Source organism: Phocoena sinus, chromosome 20 (assembly GCF_008692025.1).
Source record: "Phocoena sinus isolate mPhoSin1 chromosome 20, mPhoSin1.pri, whole genome shotgun sequence".
NCBI lineage: Eukaryota > Metazoa > Chordata > Mammalia > Artiodactyla > Phocoenidae > Phocoena > Phocoena sinus.
The window spans coordinates 39,350,826-39,376,071 of NC_045782.1; the positions used below are offsets into that span (position 1 = coordinate 39,350,826).

Below are 25,246 nucleotides of genomic sequence, written 5' to 3' on the forward strand. Positions count from 1 at the left end.
CGTATTGCCATTTTAAAAAAGGCCCAGTCAAAGAAAAGCGGTAATATCTAAAGCACGGACGGAACTCTATGTATTATCACTATTTACCTGAGCAGTAATTGTTTGCACATAAAGGGCACAGATTTATTTGGAAAAATAACCCCAAGGTTCACCTTCTGATTTACTGCTTAGGAATTTACAAAGCAATGTTCTGTTAAAATTATAGCATTTAAAAATCTTTCAGACATAAAAACAACACATTCCAGCTAAGAGTTAGAAGCAAGAACCATTATACTGCAATGGTGGGTAGGTTTTTAAAACACACTGTTGATTTCACAAAAAGTTTTATAAAAATATAAAACTACCATGATGCCTTCTCAGACTCACCTAATAATTTTTTTTTTTTTTTTGCGGTACTCGGGCCTCTCACTGTTGTGGCCTCTCCCGTTGCAGAGCACAGGCTCCGGGCACGCAGGCGCAGCGGCCATGGCTCACGGACCCAGCCGCTCCGCGGCATGTGGGATCTTCCCAGACCAGGGCACGAACCCGTGTCCCCTGCATCAGCAGGCGGACTCTCAACCACTGCGCCACCAAGGAAGCCGAAGAATTTTTTTTTTTAATTTATTTTTTAATTTTTGGCTGTGTTGGGTCTTCGTTGCTGCGCGCGGGCTTTCTCTCGTTGCAGTGAGCGGGGGCTACTCTTCCTTGCTGTGCACGGGCTTCTCACCGCAGTGGCCTCTCCTGTTGTGGAGCACGGGCTCTAGGCACGCGGGGTTCAGCAGTTGTGGCTCGCGGGCTCTAGAGCACAGGCTCAGTAGCTGTGGCGCATGGGCTTAGTTGCTCCACGGCATGTGGGATCTTCCCGGACCAGGGCTCGAACTCGTGTCCCCTGCATTGGCAGGCGGATTCTTAACCACTGCACCACCAGGGAAGCCCTCACCTAAGAATTTTTAATTCATTTGGCAGAAACTCTCTGGGATTAACCAGATTGTGACAGCAACAGTACTTTCATGTACACAAAGGGGACTAAAACGGAATCTTGCTCTAACACTGTGGAAGTGGTGTAAGGCAGAGATATCTTGAATCCCATCCAAAACTATCTGGCTACTGATTTGCACGATTCTCCTAAGAACTGTGTTATAGTCAGGGTACGGTGAATTAGACCTTGATTTTGTTGAATACCAGAGACCACGCAAGTGTGTTAGGAAACAAAAATCCCTTCTCTATTAGTTGTAGTTGTCTGATCACATAACACAGAGCTATTTATGGGACAAGTTAGTTAGCCAACAATGAGGTGTGGGGTGGGTGCCAGTTACCTATTTTAGATTTCTGCAAGGCTGTAGAACACTTGAGCAGTGTACAATTTACGGCTTTTGAGCATTAAGGCTGGGATCACTGTAAGATCACCCAGAACATCAAATTTCATGGCTGAGGGTTTACTAGGAGAAAGACTGGGATAAAAGAGCTCTCTCCAGAAGTAATCCCACATTACAATCAAATATGTGGAAGACGTTTAATTGTACAACATAATTTCTAATCAAATGACTCATATCATTTCCCAAGATTTTGGAAAATTGGAAGAGATACCAAAGCATGTTTTTTGGACAAAAGGTAAAGGGATGGATGGGATGGATGAAGGTGCTTTGGCAAGAATGATCAAGGAATGAAGAAAAGAATTCAAGTAGTATTAATCTCTTTTAGTGGTAAGGAATTGGAAAGAAGCAGGACCTCGCCATAGCTCTCGTAAAGAATATGTAAATGATATCAACAGATACAAAAATTATCTTGCATCCTGCATTCATTAACCGAATTGACCCAAGAGACAGAATGAAGATTGTGGGAAAATGTTTATCTTCAAAGAGACTCCTCAGTCTACCCAAATAAAATAGTATTCTGTTCACTCCCTATCGTCTCAGTCTGCTTTATTTTTCTTGGTATCATTTATCACTTCCTGACATTTATCACATATTTGTTTAATGACTTCCCACTAGGGTGAAATCACCACGAACACAATGACTTTGTTTTGTTTTCTGCTCTTTCTCTTGTCCTAAACAGTGCCCCACGCATAAGCATTCAGTAAATTTTTTGTTGTTGCATAAATAAATGTATATACACAATTTAGTCAAATCTATCAGCTCTTTTCAAAGTCATCGTGGAACAAGATATCAGTATGAAATACCAAGTCAAGAAAATGATACAGATTTTATAATTTGGGTGAGTCAATGGTCTATCTGTCCCTTAATCACATATGGCACAATTTGTAATTTTAAAATAATTAATTTTTGGCTGCATTGGGTCTTTGTTGCTACGTGCGGGCTTTCTTTTTAGTTGCAGCAAGCGGGGGCTACTCTTCGTTGCAGTGCGGTGGCTTCTCTTGTTGCAGAGCATGGGCTTCAGTAGTTGTGGCACATGGGCTCAGTATTTGTGGCACACAGGCTCAGTAGTTGTGGCTCGCGGGTTCTAGAGAGCAGGCTCGGTAGTCGTGGTGCGCGGGCTTAGTTGCTCCACAGCATGTGGGATCTTCCCAGACCAGGGCTTGAACCTGTATCCCCTGCACTAGCAGAAGGATTCTTAACCACTGTGCCACCAGGGAAGCCCACAATTTGTAATTTTCCCTTTTAGTTTTTGTTAATTTGTTTTTGTCTGTTTCCCCACTGAATAAGAACAGTAAGTGAGGGAGCATGTTTATTCATCACTGTATCTCCAGTACCTATTATGGTGGCATGCCATGTAAGTATAACTTTATACTTAAATACTGGCTGGGTGAATAAATACACACCAAATGCTTGGTAAATACTTCATATGTCCTGCTGTCTGAGCATAATTCCAGGAGCCTATGATTGTTTTAAGAAAAATACTATGGTGATTGCCACATAGGTAGGAGTATTATATAAACGTCACACTGTTTTGTCAAGGTTTATATTAAATGTTCTTAGTTTTTATAAAAGAGTAGAATGCTAAGCTCTTAGAAGTTTTCAGAATATTTTTTATGGTTCTAAATATGAACATGCCATCATAGTTATTTTCTAAAATGTCATTTGAAGGATAATAGCGGGCAAATATAAGGTGGTAACCACCTTATTTTGATAAATACAGTATAATTTCACTACAAAAAATGCTTTGATAGAGCTGGAAAGTAGAGTTTGCCTACCAGTGGTCAAAAATGTAAAATAAAAATACACTGAACAGTACAGAATCATTTTTATTTGACTTTTAAACTAAGAGTTATATACACATGGAATATGAGATGACCTACTGAGATCATCATGCAACGATTTAAAACATGCGGTTTAGAAAAAACCTACTTCCCCCCACTGACTGTATCAATAAAACCTAGAATCTAAGTAGTGTTTTTCTTCATACACGTCAAAACTTCACATGTGTCCTACACACATTATTAGGCAAAGCCTACACCTGGTATCCGCTGACTCCTTGTCCTCTCCCACTAGTACCTCCAGCCACCCCACACACGCAGTGAACGCTTGTCTGTCCTCAGTACACGCTCTCTTGTGCTTATTTACGGGCACCTCCATCTTCAATGCGTGATGTTCTGACAAGGGAAGTGGTTTGTATCTTTGGTAAATCATCACAGGGGCTTCTTTAAAGACTGGGAAATGGATTCACAATCTTATTTTTAGCCACAGATGAGAACTATTTGAGCTCTGTTAGTTGCATTCTTACTGTTCGTAAGCATTCCAAACAACCCCAAACCACCTTGGACACAGAATCTTGTACTTTCTGAAAGCATAAGGTATCTACATTGACCTCATGTATCTGGATATATTCTAGGAGTCCCAAATAAAGCAGACCCTCGGGCATTTGAAAAAAAGGGCTTCAAAGTCTAATAGCTCATAATGTTACAGGCTTATTGAAAACCGCAGAAATGAGTACCTGTTAAATAAATATGAGTGGGTGAGATTTAACGATAATTTTGTCCCAATAATAAATACCTTTTTATTAGATGCTTTCCCTTTTAGAAGTAAAATATAAACCTTTGTTTAAAAAAAAACTCACTCTGAAGACTTCTAGAATGTTGTGGCTAAAGTAATGCTATCGTTAACCTGTCAAGGAGGAAATGCAGAGGACAGGACAACGCAAGGTTCCCAAAGCATACCTGCCACCTGCAAGAATGAATTCTAGCTTGCAGTGGGATTTGGTCTGCTGGATTCATGTCTATAATTTAGAGCATTTTATAATTCCTATTCTCCATCCCATCACCACTGCCAAAGACTCTAAAATGGGGTTCAAGTTCTGGAGATAATGGCAAACTCTCCTAAACAGAGCTTTACAAAATATTTAACCTCTTAAACCTCTCTGGGCCTCAGTTTCTTTATTTGTAAAACGGGAATAACAATTATGTCTCTCAGGGGGTTGCTATAAGAATGAGTTAACATGGGTAAATGCTTAAAATGGTGCCTGGCTCATAGTAAATGCTCAATCTTATTCTGACTTCTTAAAATTAAACATTTTTGGCGCATGCGGCCCCACGCCGCAGCCGACCCCGCCCGCCGCACCACGCACCCTAGCAGTCAGTGGGTGAGCTGGGAGCCGTGGAGGTCACCGTGGGGAGGCGGGGCGGGGGCAGCACGGCAGCCTCCTTATGGCTCCGTGGAGCCGCCTCCCGCCTCCGGTACTGGAGCCGCCGGCAGCAACCGGCAGTGGCCAGCCTTGCAGCGGTGTGTTCTAGGTCAATGGCTTCTAAGACTCCAGTTGGATTCACTGGAGTAGGCAACATGGGGAATCCAATGGCAAAAAATCTCATGAAACGTGGCTATCCACTCATTATTTACGATGTGTTCCCTGATGCATGCAAAGAGTTTCCAGACGCAGGTGAACAGGTAGTGTCTTCCCCAGCAGATGTAGCTGAAAAAGCTGACAGAATTATCACAGTGTTGCCCACCAGCATCAATGCAATAGAAGCTTATTCTGGAGCAAATGGAATTCTAAAAAAAAGGGAAGAAAGGCTCACTATTAATAGATTCCAGTACTATTGATCCTATGGTTTCGCAAGAATTGGCCAAAGAAGCTGAGAAAATGGGAGCAGTTTTCACGGATGCCCGTTTCTGGTGGTGTGGGAGCTGCTCGGTCTGGGAACCTCACGTTTATGGTGGGAGGAGTCGAAGAAGAATTTGCTGCTGCCCAAGAGCTTCTGGGGTGCATGGGCTCCAATGTGGTGCATTGTGGAGCCGTCGGGACCGGGCAGGCTGCGAAGATCTGCAACAACTTGCTGTTAGCTCTTAGTATGACCGGAACTGCTGAAGCTATGAATCTGGGAATCAGGTTAGGGCTTGACCCAAAACTCCTGGCTAAAATCCTAAATATGAGCTCAGGACGATGTTGCTCAAGTGACACCTATAATCCTGTACCTGGGGTGATGGATGGAGTTCCCTCAGCTAATAACTATCAGGGTGGATTCGGAACAACACTCATGGCTAAGGATCTGGGATTAGCACAAGACCCTGCTACCAGCACGAAGAGCCCAATCCTTCTGGGCAGTCAGGCCCATCAGATCTACAGGATGATGTGCGCGAAGGGCTACTCCAAAAAAGACTTCTCATCCGTGTGCCAGTTTCTACGAGAGGAGGAGACGTTCTGAGTTTGCCCTCTGGCTGTGGACACTGTTGGGAACCACACTCTATCTTGGAGCCTCTTATAGCTCACTCCACAAGTAAATGGGCTTAATCTAAGGTCACCTGTCTGCTTTTGTTTGTCTAGTTCACAATAAACCCTGAGATTTTTCACCCATTTTTTTTGTTGTTGTTGTTATGCGGGCCTCTCACTGTCGTGGCCTCTCCCGTTGCGGAACACAGGCTCCGGACGCGCAGGCTCAGTGGCCATGGCTCACGCGCGCAGCTGCTCCGCGGCATGTGGGATCTTCCCGGGCCGGGGCACGAACCCGCGTCCCCTGCATCGGCAGGCAGAGTCTCAACCACTGCGCCACCAGGGAAGCCCTTTTCACCCATTTTTAACTGCTTATTCTTTTTATCTATTTAGCAAACACATATTATCTGATTTTCTTTTTTTTCCTGCAAGCCACTGATGGTCTCTGCTAGCTAGCTGACTGACCTCTTTCAGAAGTTTGATTCCTGAGCATCATTAGCTAAAACACTGCCTATTTCAATCAGGATATTTACTCCACTTTACAAATAAAACCAAAATTTTTTTCCACAGGATAAAACCTCTCCTGGAGGAAAGAAAAGAAATCGGTGTGAGGAAAGGAGTTCGAGAAAGGGGAAGTACAGTGAATTACTTCCCTGTGTCCCTCAGAAAGTTTGTCCTGTTAACCCAGTGGTGGTATTCTTGCATTCTGAGGTTACCGGTTTATTTTCCAGAACTTGATAAAGCAAGAGAACTCCTTGCTGCCTGCTGTGTGATTTGGACTCTGTTATATTACCTTGGTGTGCCCCTCTTGCAACAACTCCCAATACTCGGCAAACTTATTTTTTATATTTTTGCTTCCTTGTACATTCTTACTACATATTTTTTGACTTCAAAAGAATGACATCTTTAGAACTGTTTCAGAGCCTACGATGATACGTGCTTTAGATAATTATTATATTATCCTAAATATAACCATATTATTTTGAATTCAAATAAATTTCTATGCTGATAAAAATTATATATATATTTTTTTTATTTAAAAAATTTTTTTGGCCACACAGTGCAGCTTGTGGGATCTTAGTTCCCCAACCAGGGACTGAACGCCGGGCCCTCAGCAGTTAGAGTGCAGAGTTCTAACCACCGGACCACCAGGAAATTCCCTAACTTTTACAACCTGAAACCTACAAAGGTGGCTTCCTTCTCCCCACCTCCAATTTTAACTCACTTCAGTTAAGTACCTTCCCAAAGTCAATGTTCCACAAAGAGCTCTTGCTATCTTTCTCCTTAACCAATATCCTGCACATAAACTTTACCTTCCTGTTAAAAGCTGGTATTCCCATTTCTTAATCAATTTCACTGGCACCAGGACTCCCACAGGTGAGACCTGATGGAGGCTGGTGGAAAGGCACTGGGAAGACTGTTCCCTCACCTCTGAATGAGGGAATTAAGAATTGTGAAGGGTGGTGTAAGGAGAGCAAGGCTGCCATAAGTATACTAAACTCAAAAAAAAAAAACATCCATTCTGATGTGCTCTTCTGGCAGCCAGGAGCTAAGCCTTTTCCTATTCTTTCCAAGGATGCACCTGACTCCAACTAATTAAAGTATGAATTATTAGCAACAAATATTTTGATTCATCTAATAAATTCCAGAAATAAGAATGAAAACTGATTTAAAATAACATTTATTAGAGTTAGTATCCACCATCCAGATTTATCATTTACTGAACACTTCCTATATTATTTTATAACAATGAGTACTTTTATGAGTCTACCATTTAACCCTCACAAAAACCCTATGAGGTAGCTCTATTATTATTCCCACTTTACAGATGAGGAAATTGAGGCTCAGCAAATTAAACAGGATTGTAAAGTGGTGTAACAATTTTGGAAAACCATCTGAAGGTTCTTCAAAAGGTTAAACATGGAGTTACTATATGATCCAACAGTTCCATGCCTAGGTATATGCTTAAGAGAATTGAAAATATATGTCCACAAAAACCTGTACACAAATGTTCATAGCAGTATTATTCATAATAGCCAAAAGGTAGAAACAACCCAAATGTCCAACAACGGATGAATGGATAATATGGACATGAATGGAAAAATAAAATAGATTAAATGGAATATTATTTCGCCATAAAAAAGGCATGAAGTACTGATGCATGCTACAATATGGGTAAACCTTGAAAACATGATGCTAAGTGAAAGAAGCCAGATATAAAAGGCCACATATTGTAAATTCCATTTATAGGAAATGCCCAGAATAGGCATAGGCAAACCCACAGAAACAAAGCAGACAGGTGGCTGCCAAGGGCTAGGGGATGGGCAGTGACTTTTAATGGGTATGGGTTTCTTTGGGGGGTAAGATATTTCTGCCAGGTCCCACGCTGCTGAGGGGTACCATCTGGCCTGGATCTGGGCACCCTGGCCCCAGTCTGTACTCTACACTGCACCACGCTGCCTTTGTCTTGAGGACTTGTGGTGGTAGTTTGTCATATTATGTTTTGTACTTTTCTGCATGTTTGTTATATTTCATAACTTAAAGAAAGAAAATGAATACGAAATTAGAATCAGAAACCTAATATTGCGGGGCTCTGATTTGGGCAAAGGCTTGGGCTAGTTGGCAGATGAAACAGAAGATGTGCAAACAATGCGTCTGATCTGAAAAGAAATCTCATCTGGCAAGGAACCAGGATTCAAAACTGTTAATCCTATCAGCACCATTTAATGACTAAAGGACTTTGGATGGAATAAAAGAAGCAAGTTCTCTGGTTGTGTTTTCTGTTTTACTGTCAATACATCTCTTCAGTGGTGGTGATTACCTAGCAGTAGGAACTTGGAGGGACAGAAACGTATTAAATAGTAGCAATAAAGGATTCAGATTCTGCTCATATTAAAATTGGCCTAACATCAAGTAAGGTTAGAGTAAAAGTATCCCATCTAGAAGTAGGTCAACACCGGAGCCATCTGCTCTTTAAAAAAAAATTCCTAAACACTACTTTATAAGCCATCAGGAAGGCAATTCTCTAATAAAGTCAGATTATTAAACAGATGGGAAGCAAACAGAAAGAATACAAGTATTTGGCTCACAAAGAAACAAGCAAGGAAAAATTTGCCAGGCAACATAGAGATGATAATATTCTGGGCAGACTATCAGTCATAAATCTTTACATCACAGCAAAATCATTACATATTACTTCGGGAAAAAGGAAGGGAGAGGGAGAGGGAGAGGGAGAGGGGGAAGGGGAAGGGCTCCCTCATGACATACTGGCCCGCAGCTCGAATGCGTGTGCATTATCATTATCTCTGTGTTGAAATCTATTAAGCAACTTGAACTACCCACTTGGGAAGAAGCTACATCAATAACATTTTTCAGAGAACGAAAAACATTTACTGTAGCCCACAAACAATGACCATCTGCATTACAGAAAAGTAAGAAATGATCTGAGGCTGCCATGGAGCCCCATGTCAGCCTCAGAATTTCGAATGAAGGGTTTTTATTTTCTACTTTTTGAAATTTTTTTATTTTTCAGGCCGTGCCTCGCGGCATGCAGCATCTTAATTCCTTGACCAGGGATCGAATCCGAGTTCCCTGCAGTGGACACGCGGAGTCTTAACCACTGGACCGCCAGGGAAGTCCCTCTAATGAAGGTTTATATCTGTACCCATTTATACTGTTAAGACCAACTCATCTTAGACTGTGTCTCTCAAAAAGATCGAATCCCACAGTTCAGGAAATAGAAATTCCTCAGCTATTACAATATACTGAGTTTCTGTACCATTTAGATGAAAGATAATCCCTTCCCTTCTGAAGTTTTGTTTAAAAGGCAATTTATTAATAAATCTACACACGTTCCTATTATTTTCCTCATTAGAGTTCACAGCCTCCCTCTAATCACTGAGAATTATACTATTAAATTTCCACTTAGCAAAATTTGCTTTGAAGAGCACCTAGCACTAGGCCAACTCCTAGGGACAACAGTTAGACAGTATTAAACACAATAATGAGAAACTAGAAAGAACCTAAATGTCCAAAATAAGAGACTGGTTAAACTATAACATATTAATCTGATGGAATACTGTGCAATAATTAAATGAAGTATAAAGGCTATGTTGAAATATAAGGCCATAGATATTTTCCAAAAGTATAAAAAAGGAATATTAAATGAAAAGTGTACACAGTACGTATGCTAGAGGACACATACCAGAGAAAGGTCAGAGAGAACTATAAACAGCTGTTACATTTAGATGGAGGAGTTCTGGTACAATTTTTTGTACAGTTTTTTGATTTATTACATTTTGTTTAAAATGTAAAACCTGAAATATAAATTTAATAATCATGGGCAATTGGCACTGCTCACTATTCCACAGGAATAAAGCATAAAGGGACATGCAAAAGACATAGGAAGAAATATTTCCCATCATGACAGTATCCAGCTTATGGCACAAATTAGGTAGTCTTGATTTAAGCAGCGCATGAGATATTTATACATTTCTTAAAAAAGAAATTCAATTCGGGACTTCCCTGGTGGTCCAGTGGGCAAGACTCTGCACTCCCAGTGCAGAGGGCCCGGGTTTGATCCCTCGTCGGGGAACTAGATCCCACATGCATGCTACAACTAAAGATCCCGCATGCCGCAACTAAACACCCGGCAACAAAGATCCTGCGCGCTGTAACTAAGACCTGGCGCAGCCAAAATAAATAAACAAATAAAAGAAACTATAAATGTTTAAAAAAAAAGAAAGAAATGCAATTCTATCACCTTCAAGAACATAAGAACAATGTGTTTTCAAGTAGTGGTTCAAGACTATTAACAGCTAAGCTTAATCTGTAATTTTTTTTATGGTACGCGGGCCTCTCACTGTTGTGGCCTCTCCCGTTGCGGAGCACAGGCTCGGCAGCCATGGCTCACGGGCCTAGCCGCTCCTCCCGGACCGGGGCACGAACCCGTATCCCCTCCATCGGCAGGCAGACTCTCAACCACTGCGCCACCAGGGAAGCCCCTTAATCTGTAATTTTGACATCTATTTATATTTTATTTAAATCCTTTACAATGTCTTGCACTCAATAACTGTTCATATTATTTTTTTGTTTAATAAACCCTTCTTTTAGAAGTAATATAAAAGTAAGTGGCACAAAAATATATTTTGAAGTATTTTTTTGAAGTCCAGAAGAAACAAAAAGGTGTTTATTAGGTGGAGTACATAAAAAAGGATTAACAAAATTTTGGTAATTTTTGAACTTGAGTGATGAATCTATGGAAATTCATTATACACTATTCTTATTTTGTGAGTGTTTGAAAATATTCATACCAAAAAGTTCAGAACACCAAAAATTAAAAAAGGGTAAGCTAGAACTTAGACTAGGTTGAAGATGAGTGATCTCAGAGGGAGTAGAGTTTGAATCTAGGAGGTGTTCTTGTGATTTCTGAAAAAAACATGGAAAATAGAAAGGACAAAAAAGAATATTTGAGAAAGTCATATTTCCGGGCAAGAAATAATACATACTGATTAGATTCATGTCTGGCTCTTTTTCATCTTTGACATGACTAAGCAACGGTCCCTGCAAATTTGTTCCGATAGTAAATAGAATGAAATACACAGAAAACCACTCCCAGCAGTGCAGGGATTCCTTTTAATTTTTATTTTATTTATTTATTTTTTAAAGAATTCCTTTTTAAAAACTGTATTTCCCTTACCCCTAATGACACACCTGGACACAACTGGCCCGGGTGAAGGTCCTTGATCGTTCAAGGGTAACAATTCAAGACCTCTAGAAGGATACGGTTACAAAATCAGCTCCCAGAAAGCCTTAGCCATCCGTTCTTAACTTTGCTCCTACTCAAAGGCCAACAGAACTGGGGGGAAATCTTCCTGTTTTGTTGATATCAACTTATTTTGTGCCAGAACCTATACCTAAAGCCAAAGCAAGGTTTGTACTCTCAGGAAGGTTGAACAAATCAGGCCAGGTTCCAAGAACAGAAAAGAAGCACTACAGGGCCACCTTGCTAAGGGAAGACTTTAGATAATTCTCCCAAGGTTACTCTCTACACATTTTATGTACATCAACGCTAACGCTCACCCAACAATCTTTACTATTAACAGTAAATCTAGGAAAGAGACCAATAATACATTGGAAAAGCATGTCTATAAACTGAACTCAAACTAAATGCAGAAGAATACGGTATTTTGCCCCCTTTTCAGGTAGCTGTGTTCTCTGCGTTCACCAATAATCATAATCAACTTCACTGTTGCTTACAGACACTTACTTGAATATAAGTCCTTTTGAAAAACAAAATAAACCTAAATACGTTTTGGTTAAAATAACGGAAGACTAAGATCTTTTCTTTTAAGAGAGAAATGGCTCATCAGCTAGTTCCTTTGCCTGCTCACTGGATGATATTCCAATTTGGAAGCCCAACTGTAGCTTTCTGAAGAAAATGCCAATGTGTGTGGTATAATACTCACTCTATCTAAGTAAAACAACTCCTGCAGAACAGGTGGGTCCAACAATGGGTAGCAGGTGTGGTAAGAAGTTAATTCTAATTCTGAGATGAAATGACACTTAAATAAGAGCTCATGTCTTGGAAAATAAAAATGGCCTCTCAGGAAAAAAAAGGTGATCTAGTAAAAGAAATAATACTGATATTAGGACATTCAACATTAAGATTAATTAAAATTGCACACAAAGTAATTGTCCATAGCATTGACACTGGGACTTGGCAAGAAAATACAATTAGTTTTGCTAAAACAAACTACTTTTTCTGGAAACAGATACTCTCTCACTATCTATCTACTGGGATATCTACACACAACTTAGCTCCGTGAACTTGAGTACATGTTCCTACAACACGCTGCACTGAAAGACTCCCACCTCTTAACTAACAGCTTATGCCCCAAGACACCAGCCAGGATAACGAGAGAACCCTTCTGTGTATACGTTCTTTCACAGGCTGCACTGTTACAGGAAGAAGCAAAGAGCAGCGATTTCCTTCCAAAAGGTCAGCTGCCACAGGCAGACCAAACAGAAAGCAGTTAATTCTTGCCAACTTCCCCTCCTGCTTCTGTAGCTAGAACGCAATAGCATTCGGTTTCCAGTAAAGCTCCAAAGAAAAACAAAGCAAATGTGAGACCCAGAACCTGTGTAATGTAGTGTCTCACTTGACTAAATTAAAGACAATAAGATCACATGGAGCTACACTCTTTAAACAGCAGTGGAACTCTTAAGAACTACCGGATTTAATGTGGACTTAAACATGCGGAAAAGTACAGGATTGGAACCATCCTAGCCTTTATACTACTGCTCCAGAAGTCTCCACCTAAAAATAAAGTGGCATTTTGGCTATAATAAACACGGCAACATATAAGGTCCCTAGTTGACTGATATAAAAATAAATCTTTAGCTTTCTTCTTCTCAAACTAAAGTCAAATCACCTGTCCAACATGCTAAGGCACTGGCCAGGTTCAATACTGACAATCAGTAAAAGCACATATACAGGGGATATATATTTTCTTAGATTAGACATGGTTTAAAGACTGTACAACTTATAACAAAAAGGGCAAGAAGACAGAAAATATGATTTTAAATCTTCTTTAGGTAGTAACCCTGAATAGCTGTGGAACAATATTGAAGACCCCTAACCCCCAAAGAAACAACACCGCATTCTCACGTAGACTTCTTTAAATTAAGTGAGCATCTATGCATTTAATCTTCCCAGAGACAACAAAATTAGATCTTTTGAGTTTAAAAGTGGAGAGGGAAGGAAAAACAAAAACTTTTTGTTTCCTCAACCAGATTGGTTCCTGGCTTAGCTATCTACGTGCAACTTACAAGAAAATGTGATGGCTCCTTCAGAAGGGCTCCTACAAGCATGTCATAGGGCTCTATGTGGTTTCTAACTCGTTAGTTTCAGGTTGTGGTGGCAACAGAGACACAAAGCTTTTTGTGAGACAAAGTCTTGTAAAGATTCTAGGCTTTGATGATGGAGGGTATGTAACCCCACTCTGAGAATACCTCCTTTGAAATGAAGACAGTTTGGGTTTCAAGGAAAAACTTATTAGTTTGTTGTATACACTAAATTAACTGCTGCTACCCACACCAGAAACTGTTTCATGTTGGAAACAAAACAAACTATTAAATTTCTAAGCCTTTCCTACGCTTAATCGCCAAATGTTAAATAACAGCAAAGGCATTAGCGTGGGAAAGGAGAAAAAGGGAGTACTAGCAGCAGTAGTAATAGCGACAAGAGTAACAGTACTAACAATAAACATTCAAGGAACTCTTACTACGTCGTGGACTGTTGCCTGCATGTTATGTGTACCCTCATTTAATCCTCATGACAACCCTATGAGGCAGTAGGATTATTATCCCCATTCTATATAAGAGGAAGCAGGCTTAAGAGTTAGAAAATTTGCCCAAAGTCCTGTGGCAAGTAAGTGAAGGAGCTGGGATTAGCGCCAGGCTGCCCATTTCCAGCGCTCATACTCTCAACCCCCGTGCTTTATTTATTAAAAACCTCACCTATGGGCTTCCCTGGTGGCGCAGTGGTTGAGAGTCCGCCTGCCGATGCAGGGGACACGGGTTCGTGCCCCGGTCTGGGAAGATCCCACATGCCGCGGAGCGGCTGGGCCCGTGAGCCATGGCCGCTGAGCCTGCGCGTCCGGAGCCTGTCCTCCGCAACGGGAGAGGCCACAACAGTGAGAGGCCCGCGTAACGCAAAAAAAAAAAAAAAAAAAAAAAAAAAAAACCTCACCTAACCAAATGAGTTTTTCCTGACCATGATACCTGTGGTTTTAAGACTGCTTTATAATAAAAGCTACAAAGTAAGTTAACAAAGTGCAACTCACTGATACCAAAAATTATTTGACAATCCAAAAGTGTTTTAAATGGGACACCCTTCCCTAAAGGTCAGAGCACATCAAGATGACAAACCTTCAAACACAACCAAAGGAAGCCATATTAGGGGTTTGGTGATTCACCTTCACTCTTCTCAGTCAATCAGAAATCAGCTAAAAGCTTTAGATTATAAAAGGGAGTGGGAGGAGAAAAACGAGAATCATTCTGGGGGTCGGTGATTTTCCAGTGAGGCCCAAACCTAGATCCTGACCACTTGGGTTCAGAATTAACACTGTGACACTTCCTATGAGAAGGGAGTGGTTACGTTTGTTATATTTGTTCCCAAATTCCTTATTGGGTTTCCATTAGATACATTATTACCTATCACCAATATTTATCAGAGATCATTCTAAACTCAGGTTTTCTGCTGGCAGAAAACATTTCTCATTAAAGGGACCATATCACTAATACAAATGTGAAAACAACTTGTGAACTATTCTAGTGGGTAAGATAGGATAGTAAAAGATACTGAAGTCAGTTATCTTGATAACTGTTCACATGATACCAATAACTAAACATCAAGCTACCTGATGCTGATGTGATTATAAAGCTAGAGAGAAGATGTAAATGATAAATTCCTGTGATAACTGACTAACACTAATATGACAAACGTAGAAATAACTACGGTACTGTGCACAGTGCCCATTAAATATTAGTTAACTGTTAGGAGATCATTTGGGTTTACCGAGCCATGCCACTGAGAGGTACTCTGATGGGGAAGACGACGTCTGAATTTAAGTGTTGTCCAATATGTCTTGGGGAAATCTGGGGCAGGGACACCTGGCAATTCCGTGCTCCTACGAAAGGTGCCTCATACAATCTTTAAAACATTTAGCTAAAAAAAACACATCAACACAATACCTGTATCTATGTCTTTTATCATCTTGATCATCCAATTTTTAAAAAGATGGAATTCTTTACCTCTCTAGAATTAGAATTTATCCTCCATTCTGGGCGTAAGAACCAAAGCATTTCTGATTTAGCTGCTGCTCAACTACTAGACTAGAAGTTATACCAGGGAAGGAACCATGTCTCGTTCATTTTGATTTCCTCGGCATAGGTACATGGTAGCTAGTCAATAACTGTGTGTTAAATTAAATATAATTTTGGTAGACCTCCATGTTACAGAAAGAACCTAAATTGGGGGAAATGAATGGTAGGTCAGTTATTTCCTTCAAGATGTTATTTTTAACACCGCGGAGGTCATTAACTTGAATCCTTATTACAGGAATAATGGTACTGAATCACACTTTATAGAAACTGTGACGGAGGTTTTGACTCATCATTGGTGCTAATCAAGGTAAATACAAATTGCAAGCTGTACCGCTCCATAAACATCGTGACAAGTTTGTAAAACAGAGCTGACACCTCCTTGCAGCAATTTCAAAGAGGAGAATTACATGACATGTGATGATGCTGATATGAGCTGAAATTCCAAAGAAAGCATCTTTATGCAAACTAAACTGTTTCTTTCCCTTAATTATGTCTCAAGAAAGAAGCTGAGTATACACGGGAAGCACAACGTATACCAACAATTCACTCCTTCGGTTACCATGCATACGACCAAATACAATCCAGAGTGATTTACTATTGTGCCAAAACAAGACGATGAGTTTCTACATCCAGAATGTTGATTAACGTTAGAAGGATGACTCAGGACTAATTGCATCGGTCTGATAGACACTGAACCTATGTTTTATCTCCTGAGAGTTCTTCAACTACAGGACCAAATGCCAACTCAAGAAGACATTTCAGCAAATATAACCACCTTTGACTACAGACTATTTTTTAATTCAAGATGTATTTCCATGTAGCAAAGTAAATTTAGCAAATGAAAATATAGCCTTGAGTTGCTATGGATGGCCCCTACCCCTGCCAAAAATGACAAGCTGCTCACTCGAAAGCTGTCACTAATTAGCAGCTGCTGCTGTAAAGAAAATCAAAGTAAGTGCCAATAAAAGCATATGGAACTGAAAGAGGACCCTATGGCAAGGAATGGGAAATGCAAGAATCTATTCGTGACTGGTAAGCTTTATAAATACCGGTGATCTAAATCTAGGAGAAGTGGGGCAAGGCAGTAATGGCAATCTACGTCCATTCATATTTAAGCAGGAAGGACTGGAAGATTCTCCTAATGTTCTGAAATTCAGAAACCCCAGGGTCCTGAGGTTACTTGAATTCCATCACAACCATTTCCACCTCTCCAACAGGAGCCAATCCTGGCTTTGGATAATTTTTCATTGTCAGTACTTCTGTCTCATAAGACAACCCTCAGGGTGGGAGAAAATATTTGCAAACGAAGCAACTGACAAAAGATTAATCTCCAAAATATACAAGCAGCTCATGCAGCTCAATATCAAAAAAACAAACAACCCAATCCAAAAATGGGTAGAAGACCTAAATAGACATTTCTCCAAAGAAGATATACAGATTGCCAACAAACACACGAAAGGATGCTCAACATCACTAATCATTAGAGAAATGCAAATCAAAACTACAATGAGGTATCACTTCACACCAGTCAGAATGGCCATCACCAAAAAAATTTGCAAACAATAAATGCTGGAGAGGGTGTGGAGAAAAGGGAACCCTCTTGCACTGTTGGTGGGAATGTAAACTGATACAGCCACTATGGAGAACAGTATGGAGGTTCCTTAAAAAACTCAAAATAGAACTTCCATACGACCCAGCGATCCCACTACTGGGCATATACCCTGAGAAAACCATAATTCAGAAAGAGTCATGTACCACAATGTTCACTGCAGCACTATTTACAATAGCCAGGACATGGAAGCAACCTAAGTGTCCATCGATAGATGAATGGATAAAGAAGATGTGGCACATATATACAATGGAATATTACTCAGCCATAAAAAGAAATGAAATTGAGTTATTTGTAGTGAGGTGGATGGACCTAGAGTCTGTCATACAGAATGAAGTAAGTCAGAAAGAGAAAGACAAATACCGTATGCTAACACATGTATATGGAATCTAAAAAAAAAGAAAAAGGTTCTGATGAACCTAGGGGCAGGACAGGAATAAAGACGCAGACATAGAGAATGGACTTGAGGACACGGGGAGGGGGAAAGGTAAGCTGGGACGAAGTGAGAGAGTGGCACTGACATACGTACACTACCAAATGTAAAATAGACAGCTAGTGGGAAGCAGCCGCACAGCACAGGGAGAGCAGCTCGGTGCTTTGCGACCACCTAAAAGGGTGGGAGGGATAAGGAGGGTGGGAGGGAGACGCAAGAGGGAGGGGATATGGGAATATACGTGTGCATATAGCTGATTCACTTTGTTATACAGCAGAAACTAACACACCATTGTAAAGCAATTATACTCCAATAAAGATGTTTTAAAAAAATTTACCAAAAAAACCCCCAAAACTTCTGTCTCTGGCATACTAACACCTGCATTTGTAGACATCATAAAAACTGAATTTAGAAAGTACCTTTCGTGGGGCTTCCCTGGTGGCGCAGTGGTTGAGAGTCCGCCTGCCCATGCAGGGGACACGGGTTCGTGCCCCGGTCTGGGAAGATCCCACATGCCGCGGAGCGGCTGCGCCCGTGAGCCATGGTCGCTGAGCCTGTGCGTCCGGAGCCTGTGCTCCGCAACGGGAGAGGTCACAACAGTGAGAGGCCCGCGTATGGCAAAAAAAAAAAATTACCTTTCGTGTTCTCATGGCTTTGACTCAAAGTCTTATGATTCTGAACCTAATTGTTGACCCTCCATTTTACAGGTTGAGAAATGGAATCAGGGAAGGCAGAAATGATCTGCCCAGTGCAAATCAGCAGGGGATACAGTGGGAGAACCAAGCTTATGTTCAATGTTTTGTGTAAGAGGCTCTAAAATAGTCCATGGATTACGATTCTGCTTGAAATTTCAATTGCACAGGTTACTTTTTAAATCATCCTTCAAGATGCTCCCTCTCTCTTCCTCTTTGCTTCTTTACCAATTAGATCTCCCAGCATATTTCTTTTTCCTCAACAAGTTAGTTTCCAATCTTTAAAAAAAAATATTTAGTTCTCGTACTCTCTTTTTCCCCGTCCCTCCAAGTAGACTGATAGAGAGCTACAATTATTTTAATTATATTTGGACCCTAGGTTCAGGTTGTCTCTGTAGCAACTACTCAGGAAAATGAGAATGAAAAAGAAAGAAAAAAGAAAGGAAGAAAGAGATGGAAGGAGGGATGACAGACTAAAAGGGAAGGAAAGGGATGGAGAGAGGGAGGGAGGAAGATATAATGAGAATAGAAAAAGAGAGAAAAGAAATGAGTAGGAGCATGTAATTTCCTAATGAAGCTGCAATCAAAACCTTTCATGTAGCTATTGTCCTTGTGTAGAGTTTGTCTTCATGCCTGTATAAACAATTACAACGTGCCAGTAATTTTCCAGTTCATAATCAGGCTATAAGAAGGAGAACAATTTGCTTTATGAAACACGGAGAAAGACTAATCTCTGATATTATTGTCAGTGCAGGTTTATCAGCAAGACTTGGAGGAGATAAGCCTACAGACATACAGATTAGGAATCACATTTTCAAAGCTTTAATAACCCCCTAGTGGCATGCAACAAGCTGCTGAATTAACTTGTCTTTGGACACTTACTGTGTATGCATCACTTGCTAGATCTAGGTACAAAAGGAAAAACTTTAAAAAATGGGGGAAAGAAAAATTGCCAAGTCTCCAAGCAAAGGGGCCATATTAAAAAAAAAAAAAAAAGGGCTTCCCTGGTGGTGCAGCAGTTGAGAGTCCGTCTGCCGCAGAGCAGCCAGCTGGGCCCGTGAGCCACAGCTACTGAGCCTGTGCTCCGGAGACGTGAGCCACATCTCCTGAAGCCTGGGCGCCTAGTGTTGCAACAGGAGAGGCCACTGCAATGAGAGACCCGCGACCGCAACGAGGAGTGGTCCCCGCTCGCCGCAACTAGAGAAAGCCCGAGCGCGGCAACAAAGACCCAACGTAGCCAAAGATAAATAAATAAAATAAATAATAATAACATTTAAAAAAAAAGAATAAGCCAGAAACAAAGGGCCAAATATTATATGATTCCACTTATATGAAGTACCTAGAGTAGTCACACTTATAGAGAGAGAAAGTAGAATGGTGGTAACCAGAGTCTGGGGGAGAGTGGGGATGGGGGATTATTGTTTAACAGGTACCATTTCGATGTGGGATGACATTAAGTAATGTCACCGAACTGTACACTTTAAAATGGTTAAGATGGTAACACAAACACAATTTTTTTAAATGGGGAAAAAAGGCCAGTTCCTGACTAGTAAACTCAAATTTCTTCCATCCTTAACTCCAAAATCCAAAGGAAATAAAGAGAATTGGTTTTCCTCTCTCTTTTCTTTCTTCCACAGTAAAAGGTAGACTTTCAGCCCTACTGAGGGTTGAAGTGGTCTCTGGAGACACCCTCTATGTTAAGATTAAAGGGGAACAGATGGAATTAAGGTACCTTCAACATCAATCAATCTTTATTATCGGAGATGAGGATCTTCCTGCCATAAACAAAAGTAAGTGCATTGACCCACTCATAGAAACTATACATATTTATTTAACAAATACTTGTCGAGGACCTGTTATATGCCTGGTTCTGTTCTAGCTCCTGAGGATATAGCAGTGAACAAAACAGATGTGCCTTTTCTGGAACTTAGATGCTAGTACCTGATATGAAATACTTTAAAGTTTAAGTAAATACAGACTATGCTATACTTTCTATTTTTGCTTTTAATTTTTTTTTTCCCTGTTAGGGGAGAAGGACACCGTACCTGACTAACATAGAATCTTACAAGTAGTAAACAGCAAAGTCTGTGCATTCAAACCAATATTTGGAAAAAAGTTTTAAAAGCATCTCAACAAAATCAGACTAACAAGGGTGATGACTGGCTTTTGTGAAAGGCTTGGCAATGTGAAAGCAATTTCTGATAAAGCCAGGACATCTGTTCATCCCTGATGGACGTCGATCATCTTTATGGAGCTATAGTACGTGCAAAACAATGCAGGTCTAATCAAGGATTCCACCGTTAAGGTCATTTCAGTGCGGTATTAGCCCAGCTTTTCCCCAGGAGACATAGTTTTATATAGAGGATAACTTTCATGCTTGTCACAATCAAATCAAATCATTTATCTCTCAGAGATGATTTGCAGATTCAATTTCCACAAGGTACTAAAAATATAGAGCACAGAGTTTAAAATTTATAATAGGACTCAGGTTTTTCCCCACCAATGCATAGCAGCACAAGGTGGCAGATGGCTTGCAAATGTTTAGTTAGTTTCTTCTTTTGCCCATGGAATAAAATATATGTCAAATTCCACTAAAATAAATACATCACAGTGAAAACCTACGTATAACAAAAATATTTTGAAATACTTGACTGTTTCTCAACTCAACACAACAATCTTTTGTTTAATGTAATGAATATAATGAATTTTAAGACAAAAGAGTCAGATTTCCCCTTGGAGCACAATGGTTTTTATATACGCTCTTAAATTTTCACCTTTAAGGAAATATTTTAAATATTCTAAAATAGGCTGTCATAATATATTTGAGAAAAAAGGAACTTTTCCTTTATGGAAATAATTCTCAATTTTATTGAGGAGTAATTTACAATCAGTAAACTATACCAGGATGTGTTAAGTTACAATTAACCTACTTTGGACACCATATTAAAATAAAGGGGCAGGGCTTCCCTGGTGGCGCAGTGGTTGAGAGTCCGCCTTCCGATGCAGGGGACACAGGTTCGTGCCCCGGTCCAGGAAGATCCCACATGCCGCGGAGCGGCTGGGCCCGTGAGCCATGGCCGCTGAGCCTGCGCGTCCAGAGCCTGTGCTCCGCAACGGGAGAGGCCACAACAGTGAGAGGCCCGCATACCACACAAAAAAATAATAATTAAATAAATAAAATAAAACAAAGGGGCTCCTAAAGGCTACCTGGGAGTAAAAGCTACTAAGTGCTTTATTTAACATTAAAAAGCCAACTGCATTTGGCTTAGAGTCTGCCAATATTCAAAGCAGCATAGAAGTTCTATCCATTTCTTCAAAGGTTCCTTCTAGAACCAGGGATCTAAAAAGACATTTAAGATAAACTAAGTAGTTTATGGTGGTCCAATGATTAAGACTCCGCGCTCCCAATGCAGGGGGCCCCGGTTCGATCCCTGGTCAGGGAACTAGATCCCACATGCCGCAACTAAAGATCCCTGCATGCCACAACTAAAGGAGCCTGCATGCTGCAACTAAAAATATCACGCATGCAGCAACGAAGATCTTGTATGCCGCAACTAAGACCCGGCACAGCCAAATAAATAAATTTAAAAAAAAAGATAAACTAAGTAGGAAGGCCTGACGATCAGAGGGTTGAGTTGGCCTTCTGAAGCTGTTGGTTCAGTCTTCCACATAAAGGTGGAGTTACCATCGCCCCACGATGATAACTAAATATTACTCCCCTCCGTAAAGTATCTCCTAAGATTAAACTAACATTAGGGGGAAATCTCTTTTGAAAGGAAAAATTTCATCTGTAACTAGATCTCAAATTTCAAGCATCAACTTTATGTACAACATGAAAATGAATAGTAGCTAAGACCAAAAGACGAATATGATTCTTTTACAGGCAAACTCAGTTTCAAAAACAACATACACCCCCCCCCAAAAAAAAAAACAAAGTAACAAAAAACTCTGCCTAAAAGCAGTTTTGATAGTTCAGTTATACCTAAAACACTATGGGTTGTTTTAGTTCCAGAGGAGTAAGCAAGGTCGTATAGGTGACAAGAGACAATTTAGGCCGATGCATCCAAGTTCAATACTCAGACGCCTGCACCTTCTGTAATAAGGCAACTGCCAACCTCTTCCCCACACCTTCTTCCTGGTCACCTTACAAATGGAATCATAATCCAAAATGCATTTGCATATTTGTTGTTTGGGACACAAAACACTGTCCCACAGAAACAAAGTTATAAAGAGATGAAAAATTTCTACGTAAGCCCCCAAACCCCAGTTGATCTACAATCCTACAAAACCTAATGACCCTTTATAATTTTGTTTCTGAAGGAAAAGAAGTTAGAATGTCTAGTCAGGGATACCATTAGTAACAAAGTAATCCCTCTACTCCTGCCCATCCCAGCTCCTACAAAGCACTAACAGCTCTTCTACTCCCAACGAAAGAAAGGGCCTCCAAGGATGTGGATAATGCTTCAACCGGCCTCAGTGCAGCAGTTTCCAAAAAAAAAAGAGGAGTCTGTGTACATCTGTGTGCATTTTGGGAGTGGGGTCTGGTGGGAAGCTTTAGGGGTATCATCTTCTTTCAGGTAAGAAAAGCTTCTGATCCCTTGTAGAGCAGTTCCCAGAGGGCAAGAGATCCTACCTGTGTTTGAGCTATATGTAAACCAGATGTTAAAAGTAGGAGACAGCCTGTATTTTATTTTACTTCTTTAGAAGCCCTGTAACTGCACTGTCCAATAGGATAGCTATAAGCCACACGTGCTATTACTGGGCACTTGAAATGGGGCTAGTGTGACTGAGAAACTAAATTTTTATTTCATTTTAATCAACTTAAATGTAAACTTAAAATTGATGATGCTCAATTTGGTTATTGGAAAACTTTCAACTACGTTGGAACAACCTGGGTATGTGAATCTACTTTATCAACTAAAAGTTTTATGAAAACTGAACACTTCATGTATTTCTGGTAAAAATTTTGCATCTAAATTGAGATATGCTGTGTGCGTAAAACACACACCAGATTTTGAAGACTCAGCAGCAAAAAAGGAATGTAAAATGTTTCCTAAGTTTATATATTGATTACATGTTGAAATGGTAATACTTTGGATATACTGGGTTAAAGAAAATATGTTATTAAAATTGCTTTCACCTGTTTCTTTTTACCTTTTTTAAAGGTTACTTCTAGAAAATTACATTTATATTTATACTGGACAAGCTGCTTGTCTATAACATAAAAGATTTCACATATTCCTATAAAACTCTTACAGTATTCTAGTTCATATGTGTCTTATCTGTAACAATTGTAACTTTCCTTCTATGCTTTGCTTAGAAGAAAAAATATTGAAAGCAATTCTAAGCTTTTAAATTAAAAAACTTAAAATATATAGTTTTACTACACTTACTGAAACGTCAGAATGAAATTACACTATTTGAGTTGAAAGCGTACAGCTTATTGTTTTTAAAAATTACTATTCTGTCACATAATCTCTATAGAAAGGTATGTTTAAGAAGATTAAATCTAGTGATTCTTTAATGTAACTACCCGTGATTATCCACCATCTGTTCAAAGAATGTGAAATTCATTTTGAGTCATATTAAGATCCTATCCCAGTGCGTATTTCAAAGGAAGTCCATGTGAAGTCTGACCTCTCTGATTTATTCTCTGAAAAAGTTTTAGTGATCCAAATAAACAATGTGGTGTATTCAGAGCCATAATGATCTATGGAAACGGACAGAGAAGAAGCAGATCTGAACATATATGAGGACTTGGTATACATTAAGATGGATTTTCCTATCAATGGGGAAAAGAGGGAGCTGGTGGGAAGTGGTGGATTTTTTCCGGATAACTGGCGAAGTCACTTGAAACTGATTTAGGTGGAAACTGTTAATACCTGTGAAACATTTAGCTCAGTGCTGGCACACAGTGAGTGAGTGATCAACAAATAATATTGTTATTTTCAGGAAAACTAATAAAGCTACATTCCCACCTCACTTCTTACACAGTAACAGATTCTAGATGGATTGAGAGACAATGAAAAAAAAAAGAACCATAAAATATTCTAAAAGAAAATACAAATGAAAATTTTATCATCTTTGGTCGGTATGATTTTTGTAAGTATGTCTTAATAGCCAGATCAGAGAAAAAAAGATTATTAAATTAGATTACGTAAGAATTTAACATTTTTGTACTGCAAAAAAAATAGTATACTAAGTTGCAAGTCAAAAAAAAAATGGAGAAAATTACTTGTAATATGTAAGACAGAAAGATCTCTGAGGAAAACTCAAGCATATGTAATAAAAAAACAGGCCAATTAAAAAAAAAAAAAAAAAAAAAAAAAAAACAGGCCAATTATATAAAGAGGCAAATCACAAAGAGGAAACAAAATGGCCAGGGAACTTGTGAAGCACTGCTAGAAATCAAAGAAACACAAACAAATATGAGAGACTAGCAAAGAGAGAAAGGTTGTCAACACTTAGTAATGGCAGATGTGGGAAAATGGCCATTCCCTTCATGCACTAGTTACTGGTGGGCATGCAGACTGGGATAGGCTTTTTGGAGGGCAGTTTGGCACTATCTATGCAAATGACTCAGCAACTCCACTTCTACAACTTAATATTAAGGAGATGGTCTGGTAAATGTGAAAAAAACCCACTCAGCCTAAGGATCTGTACTACCGTGTTATTTACAGAAGTAAAAAACTGGAAACAACTATCAATTATTAATGGATTAACTAAATTACAGTAGGGTTATACAATGGAATACACACCTTAAGAATGTTGAAGTAAATTGGCATTTATTAGTTCCCTGGGGAAATAAGCCCCTTCTGAGTCCCCAGATAACAAAATAAGAGGTTTGTTTTAACAGTACGTTTGAATTATTTGTTACTTCTTCTCCATACTCCCTCATCTCCATTATCTCTGTTAACAGAGAGATGGTTGTTTACAGTAGAGGTTTGTAACCTGAGTCCACGAACCTCTTGAAATGTATGCAGATTTTTATGTGCATGCATATTTTACTGGGAAGAGAGTCAATGGTTTCATTAGTGCCTCAAA

At 39.8% G+C, this 25,246-nt stretch overlaps 2 protein-coding genes across 3 annotated transcripts in view; one reads left to right on the forward strand and one right to left on the reverse strand.

Annotated features, from left to right (window-relative positions):
- The window catches only part of STAT5B (signal transducer and activator of transcription 5B), a 62,529-nt gene that overhangs the window by 25,592 nt on the left and 11,691 nt on the right, over positions 1–25,246 (reverse strand). The window lies entirely within an intron of this gene.
- LOC116746187 (3-hydroxyisobutyrate dehydrogenase, mitochondrial-like) lies at positions 4,380–5,713 on the forward strand. Its single transcript, XM_032617483.1, is given in 4 exon segments — positions 4,380–4,391; positions 4,506–4,925; positions 4,927–5,033; positions 5,035–5,713. Coding segments are annotated over 4 exon segments (1,080 nt in total). The 3' UTR covers positions 5,576–5,713.